Raw genomic sequence first — 17,833 nt, forward strand, 5'->3', positions numbered from 1 at the left:
TAAGGGCTCCGCACCTGGAAATCTATCCAGGCGGGCCAGGGGACTTGTTCGCTCGTTCACTCACTCATTCATTCATTCATTCACTCACTCATTCATTCATCATAGCCAAGTCCCTACTCTGTGTCAGGACCAACCCCATTTCCTCCAGTAAGATTCCCCCTCCCCCGTCCTTTCTGGAAGGAAGCTCAGACGTCCTCTGCAGGCACACAGGACAGGACCCGGGAGGTCAGGTGCAGACTCGGGCAGGTGGGGGCTGGGCAGAGAGAGGCCAAGGTGGATGTTTCCCACTGACTCCTGGCCCAAGACAGTGTGGGAAAGGAGGCGAGAGAGTCCAGAAGCAAGGCCAGAGCGGGGCCCCGGGGGATGAGGAGTCTTAAAGACAGTTCTGCCCTCTGACCCCATAATTCTCTTCCTGGGAATCCACCCTAAGGAAGTAATTAGCGAGGCCCAATGGTGATGGAGGGCGAGGCTGTTTGCTGTGTGTGGTTTACAGCAACTAGAAAATAGAAATGCACGTCCAAAACTAAGTGGGGGGGGGGGGCTTACAAACACCATGTCCCCCAACCCCGACTCTGGAGTCCGACGACCCGGGCCTAAATCTCCAGTCTATAGTTGTATTACCACGCTGTGCCTCAGTTTCCTCTTCTGTAAGCGGGGAGAGTGATAGGACTCAGCTGCCAGTCCCTGTATGGGTCAGACGGTTAGCACACGCAGCATGCCAAGGTCAGCGCCTGGCACGTAGATCGCCTTCTGTACATATCACCTAAGATCATCGTTAAATACGCCTAACCGTAAAGGTGAGTTTTGAATCTTTAGGAAATGGGAAATCTTCACAGTCAGGTTGTAAAATGTGCATACAGGGGCGCCCGGGTGGCCCAGTCGGTTGGGCGTCCGACTGCGGCTCAGGTCATGAGCTGGCGGAGTTCGAGCCCCACCTCGGGCCCTGTGCTGACCGCTCAGAGCCTGGAGCTTGCCTCGTATTCTGTGTCTCCCCCTCTCTCTGCCCCACCCCTGCTTGTACTCTCTCTTTCTCCCCAGAATAAATAAACATTTAAAAACAGAGAAAGAAACGTGTACATGAAACCTCCGTCTGGTAAAACCTGACTTTAGCCCGAGGCCCTTCTCTAGGTCGAGGGCAAGCCCTGGTCACCGGGGCTCAGACGCTCCTGTCACCTCCGTCGGCGCACTTACCGTGGCCAGCGTGTGGCACGTCATAGCAGAGCTGCTACGAAACCACAGGTCACCTGAGAACCTGCCGCATGGTCGTGAGAAGAAATGGGGGACGCGTACACAGCACCTGGCCACTAACGGTGGCTCCCCAAGGAGCAGGGACATAAACACAAGCGGCTTATCTGGCGGCGATCACCCCAGGGTGAGCTACAAGGGGCGTGAGAAGGTGACACAGGGAGGGAAGCCAGCCATCACAGGGACATTTCATCCTCTACCCTCCCAACCCCATCCTCGCTGGCCGAAGGCCGTGCGTCTGGCACCTTCTGGAACTGTGGGCGCTGAGTGCCCCTGTGGGCAGAGATCCGACGGCGCCCACGACGCCGGTTTGTGGCAAATGTTGGATACTTGCTCCTGATAGTTTCCCATTTCAACCCCAAGGGCCTGCCCACAAAAAACACCACCGGGACCCTCTCCCCACCCATGTTGCGTATCTGTACATATAAGCGGATCCCCCCCATCCCCGCCCCCGCAAACGTCCCTGGTCCCTCTGGTCCAATAGCGACTCAGTCTCTGGCGGCGACGTAAGATAAAGATTGGAAGGAGGCACCCCGAAGTCGTGACCAGGATTATCTCTTGGTTCGGCGGTAATAAGCGATTTTTATAATTGGGGGGAAACTATGGAAAGGGAGAAAGAAATACGACACAGAAGCAGATGGTCGCATGAGTGGCCCTGAGGAGCCCAGAGTCGAGAAAACGCTCAGGGAGGGTCTCTGTTTTAGATGCACAATTAACAGTAGGCTGGGTAGAGTTTGCCGAGCACCTACCCTGCACCAAGCCCTCAAGCATGCCCCCATCCTCCTTCCCACAGGGCCTCGCCTCTGCTCTGTGTATCAGTCAGCTACGGCTGAAATACTGCTGCGTAATACCCACTCCCGGCACTCAGGGACTTACCACCGCAGCGTGTATTTTCTGGCTCGTGGTTCTGCCAGGTTCAGGCCTCTGCCACGCGTCTCCCAACCTTCTGGTACCTGTCTTCCCAGGGCTATTCCTCTCATGGTCCCAAGAGAAGGAAGTGCAGGAAGGTGTCTCTTAAGCTCTAGGCTCAGAACGCTGGCTGTTCTGCACGTTTGCACATGGTCCGGTAGCTGAAGCAAGTCACATGGCCAAGGCCAACATCAGCGGGGTGGGAGGCACAGGAGAGTCACCAGGCAGAGGGTGTAGATATGGGTAATTCTCTAACAGGGAGGGAGGAATTGGAAGCAATACTCCCAGGTCCCCAGATCCCACCGGCCACCGGGGATCGTCTGGTCTCATGGCTCAGAGTGGACAGCTCCAGCCTGGTGAGTTCGAGCCACCTCTCCCTGGCACTCCAGACTCGGGTGTTCGATGCCCATGCCATGCCCTTCTGGGAGGCCCGGCAGGTGTCTGAAACGTAACGCGTTCAGAACAGAACTCCTGATCCCAGCCCGCACCTGCGTGCTTCTTCCCCCGGATTCCCATATCTCGGGTATTCCCATGCCACCCTGCTTGTGCCTCGGACCCCTGACCTTGGCATCACCCTTGCTCTCTTCATCTTGCTGGGCACATCCACTCTGTCAGCCGGCCCGTGACCGTACCTCCACCACTTGTCCCATATCTGTCCACTCTTTCTGCCGCCAACGTCCCAGTCCGAGCTGCCTCCGGCCCTCACCAGAGGGGACAGCAAGCAACCCTCTCACTGGCCCCTGGTGTCCCACCAGACCCTCCTGGAACCCAGCCTCGACATGGCAGCCAAAAATGAACTTGCAGAAACACCGCGCCCCCACCTACCCCCTTCTGACGGTCTCCTGTTGTGACCAGTATAAAACCCAAACCCATTCCCGGCCCCGTATCGTCCAGCCCTCCTTCCCTCTCTGACCTCATCGCTGCCCTGGGCTCCAACCACAAGGCCTGCTGTCAGGGTTTAACATGCCAGTCTCATTCCTGCCTCAGGGCCTTTGCACCTTCTGTCCCCCCTCCCCGGAGAGCTCTCCCTCAGACCTTCCACGATAGGCTCCTTCAAACACCAGCTCCTCCCCAGCCACCCCAGCCACTCTATATGGCAGCACCCTGTCTTATTTTCTTAGAGCGCGTATCTCCATTTGAATGTATCTGGTTCGTTCGCTGGAATTAAGCTCTACGCGGCAGGTGCTCCATAAATATTTGTTGAAAGAACTTGCCTGAGGATCGGACGTGGGAGGTGAGAGCGGGAGCTCTCTCTGGCCAGGGAAGCTTTCGGGTAGGGCTCCGGAAGGGGGCACAGATTCCACAGGAACCGCAGCTCTCGAGCGATGGGCCCACCGTGGGCGGTCAGCAACCTTCCGGGGCTTGGGGTGCGTCTTCCCAGGCAGAGTGCAGGTGGAGAGCGACCCGAGGCCTGTCTGCCAGCCGGACTGTCCCCTGCCTCCCCTGCCCCTCCAGACGAGACCTGTATTACCACGCTGTGCCTCAGTTTCCTCTTCTGTAAGCGGGGAGAGTGATAGGACTCAGCTGCCAGTCCCTGTATGGGTCAGACGGTTAGCACACGCAGCATGCCAAGGTCAGCGCCTGGCACGTAGATCGCCTTCTGTACATATCACCTAAGATCATCGTTAAATACGCCTAACCGTAAAGGTGAGTTTTGAACCTTTAGGAAATGGGAAATCTTCACAGTCAGGAGCGTGAGATGGGGCACCAGGGTCCTCACACCCCCAAGGCCTTGGGCTCCGGGGGAGCTGGAACCCATCACAGAGCCAGCTGCACCCCCAGTGAGCCGGCAGCCTGGGCAGAAACCCACCTGCGTGTGAGGCCGATGAGGAGGAGGGTGCGAGGGTGACAAGGAGACGCTTCCCCACAGGCGAATGACCACAGGCCTGTTCTCACGGAGATTCGGGCTCTGACTTCGTTCTACCCTCGCACCGCTAGCGGGAGCGTCCGATGACACGGCCTCGTTGGGAGCCGTTTGGCTGTGTTTTCTAAGGCACCAGCCCTCTGGTCCTCGGTGCTGGGCGGCGTGGCCGGTCGGGCGGGGAGGGTGGCTGGGGAGACGGAACGGTGATCGACGCGCCCCGGCGCACGCTGACATCCTGACAAGGACACACGAGGTTTGGCCGAGACGCCAGCTTCCTCGGAGCCGCGGGTGACAGCCCAGTGGCTCTCCTGCCACAGCCTTAGGACGGGCTCTCTGGCAGGCCCGAGGGGGAAGGAGGACACCCACCGGGCCACCGTGTGCGTCCCCAGAGCCCATGAACGACGGTGGGGGCGGCACGCACGTGCAAAGGGGCACAGCAGCCCCGTTCGCAGCAGCCCGAACGTCCATCAACAGGAAGGTGGCTAAACACACCGTGGCCGGGCCATCGAGGAAAGGCAAAACGAAGTTCCTATAGAAATCACGACTGGGGGCACTTCTGGGCGGCCGCGTGTGACCGGGAAAGGGGCCCGCGGGAACTTTCTAGGGAGGTGGAAATGGTCATCTAAACCCTACCTCTAAGATCTGTGCCTTTTATTGCACGTGTGTTAGACTTTGTCTTTTTTAAAAAAAAAAAATTTTTTTTTAACGTTTATTTATTTTTGAGACAGAGAAAGACAGAGCATGAACGGGGGAGGGTCAGAGAGAGGGAGACACAGAATCGGAAGCAGGCTCCAGGCTCCGAGCTGTCGGCGCAGAGCCCAACACGGGGCTCGAACTCACGGACCGCGAGATCGTGACCCGAGCCGAAGTCGGCCGCTTAACCGACTGAGCCACCCAGGCGCCCCAGACTTTGTCTTTTTTTAAAGCTGAGAAAAGAGGGGCGCCTGGGTGGCGCTCAGTTGGTTAAGCCTCTGACTGCAGCTCAGGGCATGATCTCACTGTTTGCGGGTTCGAGCCCCCCGTTGGGCTCTGTGCTGACCAGCTCGGAGCCTGGAGCCTGCAGCCTGCTTTGGATTCCGTGTCTCCCTGTCTCTCTCTCTCCCACGCTCACGCTCTGTTTCTCTCTCTCTGTCTCTCAAAAATGAATAAACATTAAAAAAATGAAAATAATAAAGTTAAGACGAGAAAAATAGGCATGAGAGGAGAGACTTTTGTTGTCAGTGATACTAGACTAGACTCCTACCACCAAAAGTCTGCAAGTGTTGCATGTGACCTAACAAACATCCTTTTAGACGTATAGCTAAAGCAAAAAAAAAAGGAAATGAACAGAGGTCAGAAGCAAAAAGGGGGGGCAGGGAAGGGGCGCCCGGCTGGCTCCGTCTGGAGAACGTGCGACTCTTGATCTCGGGGTTGTAAGTGTGAGCCCCACATTGGGTGTAGAGATTACTTAAAATAAAATCTTAAAAAAAAAAATTTTTTTTTAAAGCCAGGGCAGGGAATCTGGGTGGAGATGGGCAGACAAGGAAAAACTCCATCTGCAGCGGAAAGGGAAGCGGACAGGAAAGTTTCTGCTATAAACGAACACCCGCAGGCCCGTTCTCATGAAGACGTGGTTCGAATTTATTCTACGTGCAAGATGAGGGCTTAACGTGGCCCTGGGTTCGAAGTGGCTTCGGATGCCTCCCGGGAAGAAAAGCAAATCTGGGGAAGGACAAACTCGCGGCCCAGGACACCCCGGATTCCCACCGATAAAGCTCTGACAAAGAGGACGCACACAATCCAAAATTACAAAACACGCCGGGAAACACGGCACTGTGACTAAGCTGGCAGCAGGGACGACTATTATTACCCCGGGGTTAGCACTCCGGGGACATCGAGGTACACGGTACCTTATAGTCACCGGCACAGGAAAGAGATAGTAAGATAAGGCACGCCATTTTCAAAAGTGAGGCCACTTGTAGCTGGGACGGGGCCACTGCTGCATCCAGACTTACAAGATTTTTGCTTTCCGCACCCAGTTCCTTTCATTCGGTACAAACATTTGTCACCCGAGCGTGAGGTGCGCAGGGGTCCCCGCATTCCGCCGCCGAGGGTTCTGGAGAAGCGGGGTCAGGCGGCACAGCTCAAATTCAAGACGTGGGGTTCACGAGATGTAGAACCTTGAGCAAGGTACGCGACCTTCACGTACTCCCGTTGTTTCTGTATCTGTCCAATGCAGACAAGAAGCAGCAGCTGCCCCTTAGGCTCTTGCGAGGAAACCCAATGAGGAAGGGTGAGCGGCCCGCACGGTGCCTGGCACGAGGTAGGCCTTCCGGAAAATGGTGGCTACTGTGAGTGCTCGAAAATGAAAACTAAAATGGCTCAAGCTCGGGTCACCTGCTGGTCGGATTTCCTCCTCGGGCTGCATTCTGGACCTCTACGGCATCCCCGCCCTCCCCTCCGACAGCCGGACCCTTCACTCTGCCTTGCGCTGACCTTGGCACGGGATGGCAACCATTCCTTCCTTTTCCCCTGGAATGCCCCGGACACAAGGCCGTTGAGCAGAGCCCTGAGGGTAACAGATGGGAAAGCTACTCTCAGCAAGAGCATACGCACCCCTGCGCCAGGGCTGTGCTTCCCAGGCCCCCGTGTGGCCTCTCTTCCCTCTCCCCCCCTACCCTTCCCCGGCCCTTCCCTGTCCAGCTGCTTTTGCAAAACCGTGCTTCTCCTGGGTTTCTTGCTTCCCTCCTGTGTCCTGCCCTCCCCTCCCCGGCCAGCCTTGAGCCTCAGGTTTTCGCACCCAAAGAGTCTACTAGGATGTTCCCCTGCAGAAAAAAACCAGACCTCTGCTTCTGGCTTTTAAAATGACATCGTCCTCGACTGCTCTGTATTTATTGAACACTGACTGTGTGTCAGAGGACCTATGGGAAGGGCTGGGGCCACAGAGATAAATGGGCAGGTGCCGTCCTGCCCGGAATGACCAAGTTATCCTGTTCCTGGGCTCCGGTCCTAGTCCCGAGGACCTGGCTTCGGCTCGTCTTTCTCTGGTGACACCTGACGGACACGCTGCGGGCTACCGCACGCGGCACCCCAGCGGACTCGGAACGCAGCCCCACACCGCCCCCCCCCCCCAGCACACCACGGCAAAAACGCACACACACACACACACACACACGCACACGCACACACGTCCGCTCCATGCTAATTTTCGCCTTTGATGGTGGCCTCTAGACTGTCATCACCACTCCGTGTTGACAAAGCATAAAAAATAAGAAGAAAGAAAGAAATCCACCCTGTCACTTGGACTCCCCTCCCACCCCCGCCCCCCCACCCCCGCCGGGCTTGGCAGCCCCCACCCCCGCCTTTGTATTATAGGTTTATGTCAAGGTATGTTGGATTCTAAATTAAATGTCAGCCCACTGTACCTTTCTGGCTCCAGCCGCAGAAAATGAGGAGCCAGTGTTGGAGACCATCCAGTTGTTCAGCTCCCCGCGCCTAACCGAGAGGGGTGACAAGCCCATTGAATCACTGCACAGTAGCTTTCCATGCCACGGGAAGCCAAGATAAATTTATTTTTAATGATAAATGTGACTGTCAGAGTTAAGTTGAAACAGCTTTACGGCAAGATCCCGGTGCCCTCGGCAAGTGAGGGGCAGAGGCTGGGCGGATGAGGGCCAGGGGTCCCGACCTCCTGGCCAGGCAAACCCCCAGGCCCCACGGAGCCAAGCCCATTTGACATTCCGCCCACGTCTGCAGAGCCGCTGCTGAGACTTCGCTGGATGTCTCAGGCCAGCTCCAGATGACGAAGAGGGCGGAAGCTAGTGACAGAGCAGGGCGGAGATCTGGGTTCCAGTTCTGGCCCCATCGGTTGCTGGGTGATCTCGACCAAGTTACTTAACCTCTCTGAGCTCCAGATGCCCCATCTGTAAAATGGGGGTGTCGGTTTTTGGTGAGGATTACATGAAATAAGGTATACTGTTAATGACTGGGACTCATTCATTAAGCACAGGCGACACGCTTACTGAATGGCCGTTATTCATTATATCATCTTATGTAACTTCCCTGACTCGGTTTTCTCATCCATGAAATGGGGATTGCAAAAGCTCCCGTGTCTGAGGGTGGCGGTGGGTCCAGCACAGAGCCCAGTGTGGGGATGATGTTCAACGGATGGCAGCCAGTCTGAAGGCCAACACCCTGAATGCTGTCACCCAACGATCCTGGTCACTTTCTTATCTCCTTCGTCTGTTCTCTTCCTGTCCATTCCTCCAAAGCCGGCATCATGACTCACCGCCCTGTCCCCACTCCCTGCTAAGGGAGGTGCCCTGCATCAGGTCCCCTATGCTCATTGCCCTCCATCAGATTATGGTGGGCACCTGACAGAGGGCAGCTGTTATTGGCCAGCTGGTAATCCACAGTTGACATGTCCTGGCTCCAAATGAGGAGCAGGATGGATCACAGCCTTTCTCTCCGGAATTTAAACTAAAAATCCCAGACAGGAGCTTTCTGTTCGTGGGGCCATCACATCCAGGTGGCCACGGGCAAAAAAAAAGAAAAAAAAAAAAGTAGGAACATGTAGAATTGGCGAGCCAGAGGGAGGAGGAGGGTAAGTGGATGCCCAAGGAGGGGGCAGGGATTCCGGGGAAGCCTTGGGTCTAAGCCAAGCACCCTGGGTTCCCAGGTTCCTGCTCTCCCGAGGTCCTGGCTGGTCCCCAGATAGCCTTGATCCCACGCCGGCCAGTTGGGAACACCTGCGATCTCCCCTGGGGCTGTGAGGACACCAGCCTGTCAAAAGGGAAGGGGGGGGGCACTGTCCCCTTTGTGGGGCCGGCTTCGATTTTTCTTACGCGGATCTCGGGGTCAATGAACTGAGTGAGGGTGGCCCTCCCCTCTCCCCGAGACACCAAGTGTGTGAGGTGAATACAGCGTGTAAAGCACTGAGCAAATGGCTGCAGGCTCATGCCAGAGCTGCAGAAGGCTTGATTCTTCTCCTGGGGTGCCCAGGGGGTGGGTAGGCGAAGATCGTCCTTGACACACGTCCTCACTGCACCCTCTCAAGGGCAGGAAAGCAAGGAGCCTGCTGTCCAGCAGGTGAGACAACCGGCCGCCAGCAGTGCCAGGAGGCGCCGCTAGGTGGCGCCCACTCACCTGTCCAACTGTCCTCCTGTGGGCCTGGGAGCGGATCTCCAGCCAGCATCCTCCGGCTTGCACCTGCCCGCACAGCCTATTGTCACTCTCCATTCTCTGCCTTTGCTGTAATGCCTTCTTCCCCAGCCTCCAGACATCCCGGCCTGCCAGGCCTGGCTCACGCCTCTCCTTCTTCAGGATGCTTTCCCTGCCCCCTCAGAGCACGCGTTCCCAACCTCGGTTGACCCTCCGCACCGCCCTGGTCTCAGAGTCTCAGTTCAGGGTTTCCCCCTCCCCAGCAGGGTGCTCTTTTGTCTGCACGTAGACACATCTGGAGTTTACATCCTCTCCCCAAATCAGTGCCACAGACTTGCAGTCCCAGCCGGGTGCCTGCAAACTTCACAATTCCCCCACCAAGAAGGGGGAGGTCCTGATTTCTTTCCACGAGGAAACCAAGGCTACAGACGACAGGAAATCTGCCCAAGGTCGTAGCAGGAAAGTTTGAAATCTGCTGCGGTGATTCAAGGAGCCCTCTCTTAGAATTTCGCAATGAGCCCTTCCAAAGAGGGTGCTGTTAATCTTTTGGTACACATGGGGAAACTGAGGCTCAGAGAGGCGCAGTAGCTTGCCCCAGGCCACACAGCCAGGGCTCTGTGCTTTCCGCCACACCCCTCTGAGCAAGCCAGATGGCCCCCTCGGTCACCTGCCAATTCCTTTAACCCACAGGGAAGGGGGCGGAGGGGAAGAAGGGTGCGATCCGGAAAGAGCCTGGACTCCACACAGGTCCCGCGCCCTCCAGCCAGTGCTGTGGGATCCTCCCCAGCCACCCAGGCGGCCTCCCCGTGGGGCGCAAACGGGGTGGGGCTGCAGGTGGGGCAGCCGGCAGCCCTGGGAGGCAGAGGAGGCTGCGCCAAACAGCTGGCGTGTTGCGAACCCAGCTGCTGGTGGGTGAGTGACAGTCGCTCAGACGGCATGGGGGGCACGGGGTCCCGGGGCTTCCGGGCTCAGGGCGCGGCCACCGCGCAGGCTGGGCGCGGCCCCCACCCCCAGGCAGCCTGCGTTGCTTGTGCGGGGCTTGGAGAGGGGCCGGGAGAGGGACGAAGATGGGGCGACAGACTGGCAGCCGGTGGGGAAGAGACGAAGACGGTGCCAGGGAACAGCGTGGCGGGCCAAGGCTCCCCGGGAGCCGGAAAACAGCTCTGGGAGAAGCGGGGGGCGGAAAATAGGGGTGTCTACTCTGAAGCTGGGGGAGCTGAAGGGATGGAAGAAAGGGGCGGTGGAGGGGCAGCCGGCGGGGCTCCCGCGGCGGCCTGGGGAGGGGGCGGCCCGCCGAGAACGCGGCGTCGGGCCGTGTGGGCGCCTCCCGGTCAGAAGCCACAATAGCATCCCGTTAACGGCGCAGATTAAGGACTTTGTCAATTACCTCCGAAGGCTGCGCCGGGCGGATTAAATGCTTTTAAAAGTGCTGCTGGTGGGAGGGGGCGACTGAAAAGCCCCCTCCCTGCACAAATCCCCACTCTCCGGAGCAGAGGAGGAGGCGGGGGCTGAGGCGGTGCGGGGCGCGCCTGGGGGACGCGGGCGATCCAGCGCGCCGAGCGGCTCCTACTCGGGACCGCGGCGCCGGCGGCTGTGGCGGCGCGGGGAGGCAGGATCCAGGGTCGCGGACTCTGGCCGGGGGCGCCCCCAGGCCGGCCTCGCTGGTGGGGATCCGGAGGGGAAGGTCCCAACGGCTTGTGACTCCAGGACGGGGCGCGCTTGCCGGATCGGAGTCCTCGGAGACCCGCAGGGGGCGCACTCCGGCCGGCCCCACCCCCTGCCCCGCCGGGGTCCCCGGGTGAGGCCTGCGCCCCGAGGGAGCGGGAGCAACGCGGCGCCGCGCCCGGGAGACGCCCGACGGCCCGGCGGGGACGCCCACTGGGCCCTCCCGGAGCCGCGCCCCCAGCGCACGGTGAGTTGGCGCGGGTCCAGCCGGAGGAAGTTTGCGAGGAGGCGCCGTCGGGGTTTCCCAGGCCCCTCCCGGAGCCGGCTGAAGGCGGGCTGGAGGCGGGCTGCCCGCTGCGGTTTGCCGCCCTCCCGGCTGGCCCCGGGGGCCTGGGGCCGGTTCTGCCCCTTTATCTGGGCCTTTTCGGAGGTGGAGTGAACTATCGCAGGCCTCCGGGGTGTGTGTGTGTGCGCGCGCGCGTGCGTGTGTGTGTGTGTGTGTGTGTGTGTGACACAGAGAGGGAGGGAGGCCGGGGGAGCAATAAAAGGCAAAGAGAGTCCGAGACAAAAAAGACACGGAGATTGAGAAGGAAGGAGGGAGGAGGGAGAGGAGCGCGCAGGGGGAGGCGCGGGAGCGGAGAGCGGGGACGGCGCGCAGCGCGAGCGGCGGGCGGGCGGGCTGGCGGGCGGGCTGCTCTCGCGCTCCCGCTCCCGCTGTCACCCGCGCATCCCCGCGCACCCCGTCCTCACCCGCGCACCCCCGCACACGCACCCCCATTGGCCCGGGCCGCCTGGCGCGGGGGCCCGAGGCGGGGATCTGGCGGGCAGAACGCGCCCCGCGCCCGAGCCCGCGCCCACCTCAGCGTCTTTGCGCTCCGCAGCGGCGCGCCTCGCCGGGCGCCCCCGCCAGTCCTGCCGGAAGATGGTCAACGACCGGTGGAAGACCATGGGCGGCGCTTCCCAACTTGAGGACCGGCCGCGTGACAAGCCGCAGGTACACGCGGGCCCGCGGCGTGGGGACTTGGGGCCCGCGCGGTGGGCTAGGTGGTGGCCGCTCCGGCCGGCGGGTGGGCGCCCAGCTCGAGGCTGGAGTTTGGGGTGCACCCCGCGGGGGTCGGGAGGCCTGGGGTGAGGCGGGCGCCCTCCTCTCCTCCTCCTCCAGAAGAGGCTTGAACTCGGGGTGCGGGGTGCGGACGGGGGCAGCACCCCGGCAGGAGCCGCGCGCTGTGCGAGAGGGCCCTCTTGCGCCGCCAACAGCCTCCCTGTGCGCGTGTGCAGAGGGGGTGAGAGACCTATAGTTCGCAGGGTGACCAGCCTTTTAGGTAACTGTGCGACCACAGACATCACACCCTCGCTGAGTGTGTTTCCACCCCTCGGCAGTGGGCATCTTAATCACTTGCTAACTCTCCACCCTGGGCACCACCCTGTGCCAGGTGCCTGGCAGGGTGCCGATTCCCTGGATCTCCTCTGGACCCTTACACTTTAAACAGCTCTGTCCCCGCCTCCCCCATACAGTAAAGGATCGATAAATATTTGTCTTATGTGAGAAGCCTGGATATCATGATTCTCCAGTTTTAAGACAAGGAAAGCGAGGCTCAGAGAGAGTTGCTCCTGCCAGAGGCCGTGAGGCTCTGCTGAGATTTGAACCTGGGTCCGAGGTTCCACGTCTGTTCATTTGATCCTTCCTGCTGCATCTTCAGGGGCAGTGGAGGGGGCAGGCTTGGAGGGTGCCCAGGGCTGTGCACTGGAAGGTGGGGGGGGGGGGGGTGAGGGCAGAGCTCCGGGGCTGGCCAGAGACGGGGCTGGAGATTCGGAGCTGAGCGGAGGGACAGCTCTGGGGCTGCCCCAGGCCGGGTTGCCAAGGGACTGGGGCAGGCAGGCAAGATGAGGGGGGCCCCCCGCTCGCCAAGGAAAGGAAATAATGGGGCTGCCCGTTTTAAATTTCAAATTTCTCCCAGACAGATGTCATTGGGGAAAGAGCTGTTTGTGTTCGCGATGGCAAGAAGGCGGTGGCAGGGGCGGGCCTTGCAGCCCCTCACTCTCCAGGGTTGCAACCTGCTTGTTCTGTCCGGACTGACAGGGCCGTGGTGTGGGGGCCCAGCCCTCTACAGTTTGCAGAGCTCTTTCCCGACCAGCTGGCCAACCTCACTTCGTGCCATAGCCTGGGGGTTAGGCAGAGATGCATATTCCCACGTCACAGGGTAACGTGGCTCAGAGAGGTCGAGGCACGGCCCAGATCACACAGCATGTTAGCAGGAGAACGAGGATTCAAACCTGGGTCTGACCCCAGCGCCTTCCAATGCCTTCCAGGTAGTCTGTTTATTTGTTTCGGGCAGGTGCACCCCCGAGCCACTCTCAGGTGTCACTCTTCTGCTGAGATCTGACTTTTTACCCTTTTAGCAAGAGCAGTCTCATCTCCTAGACTCGTTCAAGGCCATCCCCAGCCTGACCCGTTCTCCTTTCCCGTTACCCCCTTACCAGGACTGACTGCTTGTCGTTGCCAAACTCCAGCCCCACACTGGGCTGAACATTTCCAAACCTTTGCAGGTCCCAGTAGCATTTAGCTTGGGGCGCTCAGCTGCCTTCGTCTCGCTGCCTTGCCACCCCCCCCCCACCCCCAGCCCTGGGTCCCTCCTCTATCAGGAGCTCCCTTTGGACGCGTGCTCCTTCCGGGCCCCCGTCTCTACGTCTTCCCCTGGGCCCAGGCTCCTTCCCCTCCATGTAGCTCAGACTGGGAGCTTAGGGGTATTGGCTGAACTGAAGTGCGTGAGGCCCTCAGCCAGGCGCCCTGGGTGAGGAGTCAGCAGGTGCCCCTGTGTCTCAAGGGGAAGGGGGGGCTCCTGGGGGATCTGTTTGAAATGTGCCTTCAAGGCCTCCTCCCTCTGCTGCTGCCTGGGGGCGCATATTCCAGCTGCCCCAGCCAGAGCCCCCGCCGTCCGCCCCTTGGCATCAGAGGCCGCTGAGAGCTTGTGGCCCCAGGGGCCTGGGCCAACATCAAACACCGCCTCCTTTCCCCCCTCCCTTGGTGACCTGGCATGTAGACCTAAGCACAGTGACCGAGCCTGTGCCAGCCCCAGCCTCATTTGAAGCTTCAGGTAAGAGGCAAGCCCGCTTCGTTACAGTTGTCCCTTCTCCCCCCAGAGCACGAAGGGGCTTTCACACCCTTGGGGCGGGAGGTGACGGTGGAACATTTGCCAGAGTTTGGAGTCTGTCAGATGAAAGGATCTAGGAATAGCAGGAAGTCCCCCTGTGACCCGCTCCTCCTGGGCGGGGTTGGGGCGGGGCGGTGGGGTGGTGGTGGGGGGAGCCTTGTTTCTCAGCGGCCCTGGGGTCACGCCACCCCACAGGGAGGTCTGCCTTGGCGATCCCAGGCATTGGCTCCTGACACGTGCCAAACTTCTCGCAACATTGTGGAAAGAAAAAGAACTTCTCATCGGGAAGTTCTTCCCGATGTCTAACCTAAACCCTGCGGCATTTAATTCACTCCGTGGCTATTTCTGGAGTCTCCGCCTCCGCTGGGATGCACGGCTGCGAGCCGGTGCCCCCAGGAAGCTTACTTAGGGTCTCACAAGGGAAGCAAAAAAAAAAAAAAAACAACAAAAAAAAAAACAAACCCTCACCAGTCAGGGACTGTCACAAGGCACCATAAAGAAAAGCAACTGTCTTCTTGTTCCCTGGGGCTTGGGTAGAGGTCACTGTGTTAGGCAGGGGCTGGGAGACAAGAAGGGTGACGTAAGGGAAGAAGGGGCCCACGGGGGTGACAAGCCAAGGACTCCCTTCTGTCCCTTTCCGTGCCCTCCTCCGGGCCGCCCCCCCCCCCCCACCCAGCCCCACAGAGCTCACCATCTAGCCCAGCGGGGTGGCTGTGACCCGAAGGCAGGGTGGGAGTGAAGAACCACCTCCCACAGGAGGTGACAGTTAAGCTGAACGGTATTTGCCTCATCCGTCCTGGAGGGAGACCAAGGTGTGTTGGGAGCCAGGAAAGAAACCAGGCAGGTGCAGAGCTGGGCAGGGCAGGATGGGGGAGGGGAGCCCGCAGGTGCCCTAGGCCGGAGGGCCCAGCGGGACCTGCCCTGGGGGCCTCTATAGCTCTAGGGGGGTTCTAAGCAGGACCTTCGGGAAGGGTCCTTTGCGGCGCCTGGAGGCCAGCGGGGAGACCGTCACAGTGATTTCCAGGCAGATGACGGGCTTAGACTGGGGCAGGGCTGGGGGCACAGAGACAGAGCCGGGTGGCTGCCTGGGTGGCGGTGGGGCGGAAGGAGTCCAGTGAGGCACCGGCTTTGGAGGGGTGGAGGCCGAGTTGGTGCAGGGGATCTCCAGAGGGCTCAGGTTAGGGGTGGGGACAGAACCTGGTTCGGTGTCAGTGGGCCGGGTGGGCCATCAGGAGGCCAGGGGCTGTGGGGGGTGGGGAACAGACCCTCATGGGAAGCGTATGGAGACCCCCCTCTGCCCCCCCCAGATGGACCCAGAGTCGAGCTCCTCTGAGGAGTAGCAAAGGTTGGGGAGCTTGGAGCCCCCAGGAGGGGTGGACTTGGGCCGCTCTCCAGGCCCTGCCCCTCTGTCCCCTTCGGCCACTCCCCTAGGACCTTGCAAATGGCCAGAGGCTTCCGATGGTCCTCAGCATGGGGTGCCTTAAAGCCGAAGAACCGGCCCCTCGTTCTAGGGGGTCTCTGGGACACCCCAACCCCATCCTGCCTTTGGCTGGGGTGCTCATAGGAGACAGGGGGGCTGTGCATTTGGATCCCACCTCGCCTGGCCTCCCCTGGAGGGACATTTTTCTTCTTCCCACTTTGATACTGGGAGCCCAGTCTCTACCGCGGGGGCTCCCGCACCGGCTCCCTGAGCAAACGAGGAAGAAGACCGGGGGGTGGGGCACGGGGAAGGGGGGCGGGCTGGGCACATTGGGCTAGCAGGGCATTGAGCCAGCGTGTCCCTTCCTCTTGAGCCCTCTTTTCCTCCGCCAGACCCCATGGCCGCCTCTGGAGCCTGGGGACACAGAGGAGGCAGTGGGGAAAGACGCCAGCCCTCAACTGAGGCACCTCTGGGGTTTCTTACCTCCTGCCTCCCCTCGGCCACGGGGAGCCAGCCCTGGGGGCCACGCAGGGGACGAAGCCACGTCCCTCCAGCTGGGGGCTCACGTAAGCGGTTAGTGGCAGAGTGGACCTCGAACCCCGGGCTCCTGGCACCTCTCACGCCCACCGCCTGGGATACCTTCCCAGCGCCTGCCCTCCTTGCCAGGAGAGGCGGGGGCCCTGTGTGCCCGGACCCCGGGGTGTGCACCCGGCTCTGCCACGGCCGAAGGCTGATAAAGCAGCCCCGGCCCCGTGGCCTGCTCTTTGCGCCCGGAGCCCCCCTTCTTATCTCAAGCAGATTTCTTTGCGAGACACGTAAACAGCAGCCTATAAAAACGAAAAGTACTTCGTGTTTAAGGTGATCTCAGAAGACTAATTCTCCTCTGCTGAGTGGCCTGTTTCATCTCCAACTCCGTCATCCCCCTGCCCCTCAGGGGACCCCATGTGGCTTTCTCGAGCCTCTTCCTCCTCTGCACCCTCCGTCTTCCCTCCAGGGACTGGGGGCTTGGGTGGAAGCAGGTGCGAGAGACGCCGAGGGTCCTGGAGACACCCGGGTGGGTGGGGGCGGATGCGGCTGGCCACTTTGCCTTGCCGGCCGGGGACCTTAATGCCATTCAGTTGGAGGACGTCGCTCAGAGCTGCTTGGGGCAAGGTGTCACCCCGTGGACTCCGGGAGGGGCCTGATTGCTGACACAGAGCTTTGTCTCGCAAACCCCACACTGCAGACTCTGGCAAGAACGTTGTGGGAAGACGTAGCCTCGGCCTGGAGGGTGTGCTTCCAGTCACCGGCCCTGGGCTCAAATGCTGGCCCTCCCGCTCGCCTCCTGTGTGTCCTCGGCACGGGCTCTTCTGCCCTCTGAGCTCTTCCCCGTGAATCCAGCCAGAGAAGGGAGCGTTAGGACGTTTCTGGGGCAGGAACACGGCTGGTGCTCGAGGCCTGGCGGTGCTGACTTGGTGCCCGCCCATCTGCAAGGCCCTGACCTACAGGTGACTGGGGGATCGGAGCAGCCTGGAGGTCGCCTTCGTTCCGTGCCCGGCCAGGAGAGGGGGCACACGGGGTCAGAGGGGAACTTGCCCCGGGGTCTGGGGCTCAGCATGAAGGTCATGAGTCCCGAAGCACAGTGGATCCCGGGGCCTTCACATCCTCCCCCTTTCGAGCACGGTCACCGAGAAATGGCCTGGACCATCTGTTTTTCCTCCCATCCATGTGACAAGCGGCCGCTCTGTGCCGGGTGGGGGGAGGCGAGAGCAGGCCCGGCCCTGGGGGGGCTCTGGTGGTCCAGCCCAAGTCTCCCGGCTCCTGGGACACCCAGTGAGTGGGTGTTTGCATGAGTACACGAATGAATTCAAAGATGGTGACTGTGGGTCTTGATAAGCACCCCCCCTTCCCCGGGGGGGTGGGGGGGGAACGAAGGGGCGTGGGAACACGGAGGAAGAGCATCTCCAAAACTAGATTGGGGGTGGCGGAGGGCTGGGGAAACAGTCAAGGAAGGCTTCCCGGAAGAGGTGGCCATCTAGCTGAGCCCTGAAGGAAGAGAGGGAGTTGGGTCGGCGGAAGAGGAGCAGGGGCCGTGGGCGCCTCGGGCTGAGGGACCAGCCTATGCAGAGCTGATGTGGCTTGGGGGGGGTGGGGGGGTGGGGGTGGGGGCTAAGGTGTTCAGGTCCGGCTGGAGCAAGCCGTCGAGATGTGTGGAGCCCGGCATGGAGGTGCCGTCCTGGGGCCCCGGGCAGATGTGGGGAGAGGAGTCCTGGGGGTGTCACCCCTGCAGGGGCGGGCTAAGGAATTCTCTCCCTCATCTCGACCACAACCCTTCCTTGGGCGGGGGGGCGGGGGGGGGGTGTCTGCTCGTCCGCCTGCGCCGCACCCCTGACCCCACCCTCCTCTGGTGCCAAGCAGCAGATTCAGGAGTCACCCGTGGCATTTGAGTGCGTGCAAAAG

The 17,833-nt window shown here is 60.6% G+C and overlaps 1 protein-coding gene across 3 annotated transcripts in view; it reads left to right on the top strand.

Moving 5' to 3' along the window:
• The first annotated feature begins 9,871 nt into the window (after positions 1 to 9,871).
• The window catches only part of FIBCD1 (fibrinogen C domain containing 1), a 32,251-nt gene continuing 24,289 nt past the window's right edge, over positions 9,872 to 17,833 (top strand). For 2 of the 3 annotated variants that reach the window (XM_053204501.1, XM_027035407.2), the window contains exon 1: positions 11,539 to 11,816. In XM_053204501.1, coding sequence (XP_053060476.1) covers positions 11,745 to 11,816 — 72 coding nt within the window. In that variant the 5' untranslated portion in view covers positions 11,539 to 11,744. Of the gene's footprint in view, positions 10,070 to 11,538; positions 11,817 to 17,833 lie in introns of those variants that run through there. The other variant, XM_027035406.2, reaches the window with a different exon arrangement.

This window comes from Acinonyx jubatus, chromosome D4 (genome assembly GCF_027475565.1).
Source record: "Acinonyx jubatus isolate Ajub_Pintada_27869175 chromosome D4, VMU_Ajub_asm_v1.0, whole genome shotgun sequence".
Classification (NCBI taxonomy): domain Eukaryota; kingdom Metazoa; phylum Chordata; class Mammalia; order Carnivora; family Felidae; genus Acinonyx; species Acinonyx jubatus.